The following is a 12,617-nucleotide window of genomic DNA, read 5'->3' on the forward strand; positions in this document are numbered from 1 at the left end:
TCCAGTTCCCTACTTGAAGTCCTTTCTCCTTTTCTTCGCTGTCTGAAAGGTGCTTCAAATTCACTATGTCTGAAACTGAATTGAGGACCTAAACACTGCCCATCCTTCCTAACCTGGTCCTGCTCTGATCTGTGTGTCATTGAGTTGTCCAGTATTTCATCTAGTTATTCTTATTTTTTTGTAAAAGATTTTACTTATTTATTTGACAGAGAGAGATACAGCAAGAGAGGGAACACAAGCAGAGAGAGTGGGAGAGGGAGAAGCAGGCTTCCTGCCGAGCGGGGAGCCCGATCTTGGGTCGATCCCAGGACCCTGGGATCATGACCTGACCTGAAGGCAGATACTCAACTACTGAGCCACCCAGGCGCCCTTCATCCAGTTGTTTAACCCAGAAACCCATGTCTCTCTTGATCCTGCTGATTCTAAATTTCACATACCCACTTCATTACCATGTTGCATTGTTTTTGTCTTAAATTCCTGTCAGAGTCTCCATTTTAGTTTTCAGTGATGTTTTCAAGCTACCATCATCATCCTTCACACAGACTCTGCATATATACCATTCTCACTGTTCTCATATGTATTTCTGCTTCCTAGCCTATCCTCCACACTTGAAAGAGATTTTTCTAGTACTTAAATATATTCACGTGGTTCTGAAATTTTAAAAATATGGAAAGGTGTTCAGTGAAGAGCCTTCTTTCCTTGTGTACCAAGGTTACCCATTCTATGCATATGTAAGGAAATACTAACACAGGCTCTTTCTAAAACATCACTATAATAAGGGGAGATATATTATGCATCCTTCTCTTCGGCCTGGGTTGGTTGGTTGGTTGGTTGGTTGGTTGGTTTTCCCCCATTCAACAGTATATCTTGGATATTTTTCCATCGGAGTACAAAGGAAATAACCCACATTTGTTTTTATGGCTGAATATATTCTATTGTAGGAATGTTGAAATTGATGCACGTTAGGAGAAAACATCTTTTACTGTCTAGGGTGTTTCATTCTTCTTCTTTGGATGACCTTGTTAGGAATTCCCATTTGTTACGCGTAGGGAAGAAAAAACTAAGCTCCCACTGGCCAGGGCTCTCAAGGGCTAGCCCTTCTTCAGGATTGTCTTGTGGTTATCTTTTCTTCATCCTCTACTTTTGAGTTGTACGGATGTGCACTATCTTTTATTTCATCCATGTTCCTTGTTCCTTCCTTCCTGAGATGTCTGCCTAAGCTCTTACTTAGTCTCACATTCAGACTCATTCCTTTTTCTTCCTTTTTTTTTTTTTTTTAAGATTTTATTTATAATTTGACAGAGAGCGACATAGCAAGAGAGGGAACACAAGCAGGAGGAGTGAGAGAGGGAGAAGAAGGCTTCCGCTGAGCAGGGAGTCTGATGTGGGGCTGGATCCCAGGACACTGGGATCATGACCTGAGTGGAAGGCAGATGCCAGGCGTCCCACTTTTTTCTTGGTGGCAACCCTCTTTCTCTTCTTTTTTTCTTTAACTTCTAATCTATTTGAGTTAAATCTCTGCTCAATTTCCATTTCCTCAAGGTGTGCTTACTCCAGCAATCCATGGCCAAGTGAGAGCTTTCTGATACAGTCTGCTGGCATTTTGGCTTCTTCCTTTGAGCAGTTTTTATCATATATTTAAATGTGTGATTACTAGATTGATACTTATCTCACACACTTAAAATAGTGTTTCTCTTATAGTGGGTTGCAGCCCATTATGGGTTATGAAATCAGTTTTAAAAGTTGTAAGCCCTTTTAAAAAATATAATAGAGAATATCAGACCCTTTCACTTACAGTCAGGTCTTTTTTCATCATACTTTTGCTTCAGAAAAATAGATAATAGATGTCATCACATAAACACTCATATATACAGATATGTTGGGCTTGATGTAAATTGTTTTGTTATTGTTGGTCCTAGTAAAAAATAATTTGTTGGTAAAATATATGAGGACAAGAATTCTGTCTATTTTGCACATCATTTCATTCTCAAGTCTAGCAGGAGTCACTCAATAAATATGTTGGCTCAGTGAATGAATGAATGAATGCACACCTTTCCAGGGAGAGTCACAGACTCACTGCTCTCCTCTTAGGGACTAATGGACACTGGTTCTATGCAGATGTTAAGTGATTGTTTCCTTGGCCAGTTCATTCTTAGATCATTAGAAGAAAAGAAATGCAATGTACAGCTGGACTTAAACAAATGTATTTTTTTTTAAGATTTTTATTAATTTATTTGACTGGGAGAGAGAGATCACAAGTAGGCAGAGAGAAAGGCAGAGAGAGATGGGGAAGCAGGCTCCCTGCTGAGCAGAGAGCCCAATGCAGGGCTTGATCCGACCTGAGCCGAAGACAGAGGCTTAACCCCTTGAGCCACCCAGGTGCCCCAACAAATGTATTTTTTTTTTTTTTAAGATTTTATTTATTTATTTGACAGACAGAGATCACAAGAGAGGAAGGGAAGCAGGCTCCCTGCTGAGCAGAGAGCCTGATGCAGGGCTCAATCCCAGGACCCTGGGATCATGACCTGAGCCAGAGGCAGAGGCTTTAACCCACTGAGCCACCCAGGCACCCCAACAAATGTATTTTTTAAGGGTTGGTGAGATTAAACACTACTGATGAAAGGTTTTTAGACTTAAATTTTTTAATATTTCTTATGAATCTCAGGCCTTAAATACCATTTTAAAAAAATAAATAATGAAACTTAATTTTTACTGCTTAAGTATCTGGATAATTTTTGAATTTCTAAGGTAGTTTACACACAGGGCTTATGACATGGCTGTTATCTTTTGTGTGTACTTCAGCAATAAAATATTTACGCAGTTTGGCAAGGTGATACTACAACCTGGTTTAGTACAACAGCTGCACTGCCTGTTCCCATGTGGCTTGATTTCCCTTTTTAATCTTCAGTTTTCTGCAACTAAAGACTATGTCAGCATGTAGTTTATATGGCAGCAGATAACAGTGAAAGCTTCTTGAATTAACATAGTAAAGAGAAAAATACTCTGCTCAGTTCACTTGGTTTCACATTTTTCTCATGTCTTTGAAAAACATTTTCCTAACATATCCTACATAGTAGAGCTTTATAAACATCATGTATTTACAATGAGACATTTTTGTGACTTTTTTATTCTTTAGAGGACTTGTAAACTCCTCTCCAAACGTTTAGTTTAAAATATCTCAGTTCTGCAGTGATGCGCATTTTAGCTTAGCACAAATCAAGAAAATCCTGGAAATAAGAGAATGATTTTTATATTTATTTTCAGTCATAAATTTGTATGTATAATTGAAATTGAGGTTGGCTTAAAAAGTGTGTAGGCAAAAAGTGGAGAATCTTAATTCTTTTCAAATTTATTATCAGAGCCCTTTAGCACAGAGTTTTTATCTAGCATATGTGTTATTTTTTCTTTCTATTTCTAGGTGCTCCTGATCCAACAGCAGGTGCTAGTATAGATGATGAAAACTGCTGGCACTTAGATGAAGAGCAGGTTCAAGAACAGGTTAAACTGTTCCTTTCCCAGGGCGGGTACCACGGATCAGGGAAGCAGCTTAATTTGCTCTTTGCAAAGGTATGATTTTTTTTTTTTTAAGAAATATTCTAAATATATACATATATAGATACATCATATCTATATATGATGATGTGTACAATGGAATAAAGGCTTCTTTTTTATTTCTTTTCTTTCTTTCTTTTTTTTTTTTAAAGAAGAGCATCTAAGTTAATCAACCAGTTAGAAACTATTATGTTGTAATGCATTAATTTACTTAGCTATCCTTAGTCAAGATGTGGAACATTTTTGTTTCCCATTACTAAAAATGGTAACAGTTTATACAATTTCGGAAAAACTTCCAAACTCAAAAGTAAATAGCTTAATATTATTAGAAATACCATATTTTCAAGCTTTTAGTTTTCCTAGTTAATGTTCTCAAGTAGAGCATAACTTTGAATACAGTCCTTAAAATGTGCTTTATATATTTAGGGCTTTTTATTTTATTTATTTATTTTTTTAAAGTTGAGAAGTGTCTCTTGTTCCAATCCATAGTCTGTAAATTTTACATAATTATTTTTGTACAATTAATACATGCATATGACATTATATATTTAGTTTAATAATGTTCAGTATATTTAAATTAGTTTCAAAAGCATGGACTTTGGAATCATAAAGCCCTTGCTTTAAATTTAAACTCTAAATCTTATTGAATGTATGAACCTTGACAAGTTACTCAAGTCAGTTTGCTCATCTATAAAATTAGCTATTGATAACATATCTCCTCATGTTGTGATTAAATGATAATGCTGTCTAACGCATGATTTTGGCCTTGGTAAATGTTAAATTTTCATCACCAAAATTTGATGGCCTAAGAAACAGGCTTATCTTCCTTATAAGTTCTGTGTGAGTAGAGGCTGTGTCTCTTGCTTTATACAGACCCTTTAGTACCATAAACGCAATTCTAAATACTAAGTAAAATGCTTTTTTAGTAATATTAAGTCAGTGTCTTTTCATGGGGGTACAGCTACTAATATGACTAATGGATTCAGATTGGTTTTAATGGATGAAATAATTGATAGTTTTCATAACTCATTGACACTTTCGTTAAACAGCTTTTCTAGTATTTATAATAATAAAAAAATTATTATTTAGCTCTGAAGAATTAGAGTATATTCTGTTACTGGTTATGGCCAGAAAATAGTGTATTTTGGTTAATCAGTATTCTCTTATTAAAGATTTATCCCATTTACTATGTATTGATTGCTGATTTTCTGAAAATTAGATTTAATACAATACATCTTACACTAAAACTACTTCACACATGATTTAATCATTCTTTGGTAATTCACAGGTACATCAAACTCTTGAAATATGTTAGTCAGCCATCTGAAAATTAATTACTATTAGACTGTAGATGTATTCGAGTATTGCTTAATAGTTATGGTTTATATACTTAACAGTGAAGTGTTTATTTTCATTGCTTTTGCTGAGTAATAGGTTAGAAATGTATCAGGAAATTAAATATTAAATCACATCCATGATGTAGTGGGAGTATTAAAGGTTTGGTGTATTTAGACACACAGGAAGTATTTCACAGATTCTCATGGTAGTGAATAGTACACTTTGGCCTAGTGGAAGCAAAGTAAAAGAGGTATTAGACTGGCCTATAGCTGCTGTTTTTATCCTTTCATGTGATGTACACATTATGTGTGCCACATGAAGTAACAGCATCATCTAATTTTGGAAATGGCATAACTTTTTTATTTTTTAATTTTTTGGCATAACTTTTAGAGATAAGACAGATCTGGGCCCTGATCCCAGAGATTCCTCTTGTCCTTTGGGCAAGTTACTACACTTCTCTGAAACATGGTTTTTATAATTCATAAAATGGGAATTATAATCTGGTCTATTTTATATGGTTGTTATGAAGATTACATGATAAGTATAACTATAAAACTCTCTAGTGTGATGTCCAGTAAATGGCAATTCCCTTTCTTCCTCTCAGTCTTTTTCTGTTCATGACTTTTTAGTGCTTCCGTATTGAAAATAAAAAAAAAACTTCTTAAGATTATTACTGAAATAATCCTGGAAAGCACAACACTTGTGATTTAGTGTAGAAGTGTTTTGGGGTTCTCTGCAGGGCTCCCATTTGAAGCCTGTGATGGACTTCCATTACTTGTCAGAGTTAAAGCCTGATACAGGATCAGTAGATCTTGAGGTTTGGGCTGCATTATTGAGTATCTGCCATTTCCTCTTTGATTTGCATTTCACATAGAATCTTGAATAAAAGGATCCCCTCTCCTTTTCTGCTGCTTGTGACTTTGCTCCAGTCATTTCCTATAGGGAGAACTGGTGGTGTGGTGTTCAGCTGGGATTTGTGTTTGCTGAACACCTAGCAGTATACACTTTTGGAATGGGTGGATTTATCTACAGTTTCCTATAAGGACACTTAGTCTTGTGTTTCTCCCCCCGCCCCCTTGTTTTTTTAAATTTGGGAAATTTGGCTCCAGAGTAATGGACAGAGCTTGAAGTTCCAGCTTGAGAAGCTGAGTTAGCTTGCTAGGTCACAGGTTATAATTCTGCTTCCTGGATTGCTCAGTTAGGGTTAGAGAGTTCTTTAACCTACAGCACTGTCCATTTCCTCTCACAGCCCCATTGGGGTGAATATAAAAGTATGATATTGCTCTTCTTGTCAGAAAACTTTGGTGTGAGGACTTACTGAAATTGTAATTTAGCTCAAAAACTGAAGGACTTCACAACTATGGAAATAAACTAAAAAACATTGCATTGCACAGTTTAAATGGGTGAATTGTATGGTATGTGAATTATGTCTCAATAAAGCAGGTTTTTAAAAACAGTAAGACAGATCTATTATTAAGAACATTATCCATTCAATTGAGAATATCCCTGAAGAGTTATCAGTAGACTGCTTTCGGCTTTTCTACTCTAGTGGTAAGTATAATCATTTGGAAGAATCAGGAAGGTGCCAGATGATTTATTTTGGTGTTGTTTTTCTGTGGGCTAGCAAAAAATTTCTTTCTTTCTTTTTTTTTTTTTTGTAATTGGAAAGTTAACCAAATTTCTTTTCCTCATTTGGATTATGAAATATAATTTTAAAAAATTAACAGTAAATTCTCTGATTAAATTGTCATTTAGGATAGAGACCAGTTTTTCACAACTTTTGTTTGCCAAAGAAGGCTGGTATCAAGAATTAACTGCCTCACACTCCAGAGAAAGAAAGAAAGTGGTCTGTTCCTGTATTAATGTGCATATTTGACCACTTTTCTAAAGGTCTGTTTTTTTTTCCCCCCACCAGGTGCGGGAAATGTTGAAGATGAGGGACTCAAATGGGGCCCGCATGTTGACGTTGATAACAGAGCAATTCATGGCTGACCCTCGTCTGTCACTTTGGAGGCAACAAGGCACTGCGATGACTGACAAATACAGGCAGCTCTGGGATGAGCTGGGTAAATACAAGTTTCCTGACAGATTGCCATTGAGTTATGTATGGGTAAAGATCATGGTTGAATGTTGAAAGCACATGGCCGGAGTGTTGCTGAAGGGAGAGCTACTCATTTATGAACTTACTGCCATTAGACACTGGTTAGAAGAAGGAGGGCTTGGGCTGGCATTTGCAGGAAATAATTTTGGGAGGGTTTGGGGGAAATGGTCAGATCTTGAGGAAAGCAAGCACTGAAATCTGCCTTTAAATATTTGAAAAAGAAAGCCATTTTATTTTAAAATAGGTATTTTGTATAGCAGAGCTGGTTACTCATTTCTAGAAGAATATTGTACCTAGTTGAGCTAAAATTTGGCTCTTACCCCCCTTTGAGTACATTAAAAGTGTCAAAAGTAGTTTGAACATTTATTTTTTGACTATTATATACTTAGATGAACTGTTGATTGTCAAAAGGGAAAAGATAAACTATAATTTTTATTGCTTCCTAAATCTCTGTAATAAAGATAGAAATATAGCAGGTGATTGAAGAAATGAGAAATCCAGTAGTCAGGTTCACTGGGAAATTTGGGGTGGATGATTATTTTTATCCAGTGTATATTGCTAGGGAATTAACAAGTAATGCATTTGTTAAATTGTCTTTCTATTAAGAATGTGACAGATGGAATTTTTGACAAATGTTCTACCAATATGTTTACTAGGAGATCCTAGTTTCATTGAAATTGAATAGTAGAACTCCTGATACCTTCCCCTTCTTTTCCTCTTGGCTGATAATAGATCATATCCTGCTGATGTCAAGTCTGGACAAAGAGAAACTGTTGTTTGTGCATATAACACATGATTGTAATAATTGGAAAGGACCTTTGATGTGAACTGTTCTATGGATAAGGAAACTGGACTCCAGGGAAGTTTAGGAGTCATCATCCAAAAGATGATATTGACTAATCTAGGGTTATGCCACAAGTTGGCAAAGAATTGAACATCAGTTTCCTCTTTGCAATTAATAGGATGTGTGTTCAGAAGCTTGCTGTGGGTGACAGCTTTTCTTTTTTAATGTATATGTCTGCTACTTGCCAACTATGTTAGATATTTCTTGGCCTTTCCCCTCATATTTTTATTAATTATCTTATAATAACTTGGTCAAATTTAGATCAGTCCCTAACTATAGTAGTTTGTTTCAATGTATTGGAAGAGTGTTTGAGAGCACAGTATGGTAGTTGGGAAGACACAAGTGTAATGGATATGTTTAAGCGTGGTAGAACTGAATGATAACACTTTCCTAAATAAACCCTCCCCAGTTTTGTAATTCTGTGGTAAAATTGAATTGACTAGTTGATTTATGACATTCAAAAGTTCTACCTTTAAAAAAAAAAACTATAATAAAGTGAATCATTTAAAGAAAAAGTATTGGATTAATATTAAATGAATAAAATTTAAAGAGCTTTGGTACTTGGAGGAATTTAGGATTACAAATAACTAATCAGGAAGAAAGTGCTGACTAATATTTTTTTTGGTATCCAAAAATGTACAAGTGATATAGTTAAATAAAACTTAACACCATTCATGTTTAATCCATTAGCCCCATCTCACTTTTCCAAGTTGGTTTTGAAAATTATGTACTTTAGCTCTCAATCAAAAGTATAATTCTCATTAGGTAGAAGTTTCTACCAGCTGATTCTAGTTATACCCTCTGATGAACTGCTTTCTGATTATGGGCCAGGCTTTATATTATACAAGTTCTTTGATTTCAGTCTAGGATGGATATATCTTCTTGCCCTGTATTTTCTTTCTTCACAAATCATCCCTCCCCTCCACCCCATCATTACTAGACTGCTATAAATTCTCTTGTGTACTCTGATGGCAAGCAGAGGTCACTAGCCACTTTAATGGAGTCTAAGTTTTACAAAGAATCCCATGTAGAAGTAACAGTAGCTATCATATCTTAATATTCATTCACCAAAAAATTAACTAAAAGTTGCTTCTGGACTACAAAAGGAAAGGATTTTGCTTCTTAATAAAATGGGAGAATTTGACTTTGTGCCCCTGCACAGGGCTCACATTGCTTCAAGGCTCTGCTTTGGAATTAAATGCTGAGCACTGCCAGATGCCAGACATTGAGAAGAGGCTGAGTTTTGTCGGCAAATGGGATCTGCAAGTTAATTGGTGTTTTCTGCAGGCTTCTGGCTGTGAAATGAAATTGGAAGCCCTTTAGCCACATGGATAATACAGGACCTGAATACAAATGTCACATGTCACCATCAGGACCCACTGTGAGACAATAGTGTTCCCACTCCAACACTGCACCATTACAGATCATTTAAATATGGGGATTACATTTAAACTAAAAGCCCCATTTGCCTTTTACTGCAATTTAAATGTCCTCTTAGCAAAAGCTAAGTGACAAATTAAATGAAAAAAGTGCCCACATTTTTAAAGCTGTAATGCAAAACAACCTTTTATTGCTTCTCATGTGCCACGAATGAATCATTATACTTGTCAACCCTAAACCAAGCCATAATTGGAGCAGCTACTGTTATCAAAGTGGGGCCGCTCTGTGACAGCTTAATAAAGCTGAAACTGTTAAATTAAATCTCAGATGCTTAACTCCTTAGCACTGGTGAATTCGATGGGTCCATTTCTGGCAATGGCCAATACACCAGGAAAAAAAAAAGAGTCCTGGCATGAAAGCCTTAATCTGATGAGAGTGTACAAGAGTATCTTAGCCAAGAAACTGCTTCTTGGCGGAGAGATTTGGAGTCATCAGATTGTTGGCCTGGTTACAAAATGGTAGTTTTTGAGAGGATCAGATATTCCCCTCCCCAATATTTTCAACTTATGGAGTGTATCTGATTTATTAAAATTTAAGCCTTGATGTTTTGGAATTAGTTTTTAAAGTAGTATATATTCACATAACTTTGTCTCTCTTTTGAATAAGTATATACAAAGTAGCAACAGGCCAGATTCCTTTCTCCATCCTCTGGCTAACAAAGGGATTGATTATACTTAGTTCTTCTTTTCTAAAATAAGTATCTATGATACTCATTTGGTCTAAGTTGATTTTCGTGATTTATTCCCTGATTTTCATAATGTTGTATGAAATAAATAGAGATGCATGCTATTAAAGATCCTGTTCAGTGCATCTCATTTGCAGAGACATTATTCTTAAACATGAATCTGTTTTTCATACATTAATTTTGCTTTTTCTATGTGATGTTCATTTTCTGAAACATAGAGCAATCTTCTCGGGATGAGTGCTGTTGTATCATGTTCAGTATAAGAAAATGCATACCTTAAAATGTTAAGACAGCCCATTGCATGGACAGATGCTGCAGATTTGGTGGCACTATAGAACCCATACCTCTTTACTTGCATTCTTTATTCCATGACATGCAAATTTTCTAGAAAGCAGATCACAGCAATAACCCTTTGATTTCAAAGAATAACCCAGTGCTGATTGGTGGCGAGCACACCTACTGTTAGCCCTAATGGCTGTCTGTTCAGCACACTTAATTACCATGGGGGTCTTTAGGGATGAGGGGATATATTGTAACCTCTCATCTGTGTTGATGAGTCTCTTTCCTTAAATGTCTTCCTAGACTGTAATTTTACTTTGCTTCATAAAACTATAGGTTGTGGCTGCCAGTCTATTAAAACCTAATTAAAATGGATGTCATTAGAGGAAACAGTTAAATAAGATTTAATTACAGCTTTTTCATGAGGAAAAAATTCTTAAATTCTCATTTTCAAGTATTACATAATGTGGGGTTTTTTTCCCCCTAAAATTTTGAACACTTAACTTTCTCTCTCAGCTGAGCCATGTGTTTTGCTTATCCCATGTAAACCCTGGTTTTTTTAGGGAGAGGCTGGGCTCTCATTGCAAGAGCCTTGCTGCTCTGAGCTGTGCTCACTCGGTTCACAAGAACAAGGTGTTACCTCTCGGAATTCTTTTCAAAGGTTTTGCTATGGGAGTGCCAGGCTGGCTCAGAGACTTGGTGGACCACGCTACTCTTGATCTCTGGTTTGTGAATTTGAGTCCCACATTGGGTATAGAGATCACTTAAAAAAATTTTTTTTAATATGGATACCTAACTCTGTGTGAGCAGACATAGCCATTGAAGTTTCTTTCTATTTTGAATTCCATTGGAAGGTTAGTTTAACCACTATTATTAAGCAACAATGGTAATATTCCTTGTAGAGTGTTAGATTGAGTGGGTCTACAGATTCAGGGTACTTGGAATCACAGAAAATCTTTGTTCAGCAGTAGAGAACTTAGCCCCTCATTCCATCCGTTGAAACCAGATTTACTGCAAACACTAAAAATTACCTATTTCATAGACTCAGAACACTGTTCTAGCTTTATCTCTGATATAGGTAGTCATCTCTGTGGACTTCTTCTCTACCCATCCTCATTATTCCGGGCTCACATGCTTAAGTCACACATTTCCAGTGATGCTCTAAGTCATTTCTAAAGGCTTTTGTGCACAGAAATAAGATTCCAAAGACTCTGCTTTGGGGGTCATTGTAGAGAAATTTCTGGGGAATGCCACCTTACATCTCCCAACATATTAGGGTGTAAGTAATTTCACCATGGTTCAGAGCTGCTTCTTGGTTTATATGATAAATTTCAAATCTAGGCTTACCAGATTTTGAAGTTGATGGTGGTTAGTGAATGGCTGAGGAGTAACTGCTTTTCTGTGAGAGATAGGGAGCATTCCATTGTGTTTGCCACATAAGTTGTGTTCTCTTTGCTGGTGCCATGGAGAAACAGCCATTCCCAGAGCCCTCTTGCAGCAAAACGATGTCAGGCACAGAGTTGGGGAACTTCTTCGTAGCTCTAAGTAAACGATATAAACTTAACGAACCCCACATTAAGAATTGCTTCTCACCGGGGCACCTGGGTGGCTCAGTGGGCTAGGCCTCTGCCTTCAGCTCAGGCCATGATCTCAGGGTCCTGGGATCGAGCCCCGCATCGGGCTTTCTGCTCAGCATGGAGCCTGCTTTCCCCCCCCCCCCCCCCCCCCCCCCCCCCCCCCCCCCCCCCCCCCCCCCCGCTCCCTCCTCCCCTACTTGTGATCCTTCTCTCTCTGCCAAATAAATAAAATCCTTAAAAAAAAAAAAAAGAATGGCTTCTCACCTACCAGTTTGTCTTTCCTGGGCATAAAGAGAATACACTTTAACACGTAAACCTCATATACTTGGGGATCACCCCCTTGTGTATTTCTATAAAACCTTATTCTAAATATAGACCACAGGGATTGGGTTAGGAGTTAAGGTGTGTTATGACTCATTGTAGTACATGTTAGTGTCCTTATTGTATATGTAGTATCCTGGTAGCATTTGCACCAGTAATGGGTTCCAGTTACTTTTGTTTTGTTTTCTTTGTAAGATGTGTCCATTGGTAGTAGATACTATTCTCACAGTAGTGGCTGCTAGAAGTGCCAGAGCATCAGTATAAAGTATCCTTTTCTTCCTCATAGCAATTTTAGAAAAGTCCATTAACCCTTCTTTCCCAGAGTCTTATTGTGGTTTCTGTCTCAGTATGTATTAAGCACTTGCTATGTCCAGAGGAATAGATGTAAGATGTATTTGAGTGTTTGACTTTACTGTTAGTAATGGTACTTATAATTAAGAGGCGGTAGAGAGATGCAACCATCAGGAGACAGAAATTAGA

The 12,617-nt window shown here is 36.7% G+C and overlaps 1 protein-coding gene across 1 annotated transcript in view; it reads left to right on the forward strand.

The window, feature by feature from the left end:
* ZSWIM6 (zinc finger SWIM-type containing 6) overlaps positions 1-12,617 on the forward strand; it is a 192,644-nt gene that overhangs the window by 136,217 nt on the left and 43,810 nt on the right. Inside the window, exons 4-5 of the mRNA XM_059417938.1 lie at positions 3,419-3,567; positions 6,806-6,956. Coding sequence (XP_059273921.1) covers positions 3,419-3,567; positions 6,806-6,956 — 300 coding nt within the window. The remainder of the gene's footprint in view (positions 1-3,418; positions 3,568-6,805; positions 6,957-12,617) is intronic.

This window comes from Mustela nigripes, chromosome 12 (assembly GCF_022355385.1).
Source record: "Mustela nigripes isolate SB6536 chromosome 12, MUSNIG.SB6536, whole genome shotgun sequence".
In the NCBI taxonomy this organism is placed as follows: domain Eukaryota; kingdom Metazoa; phylum Chordata; class Mammalia; order Carnivora; family Mustelidae; genus Mustela; species Mustela nigripes.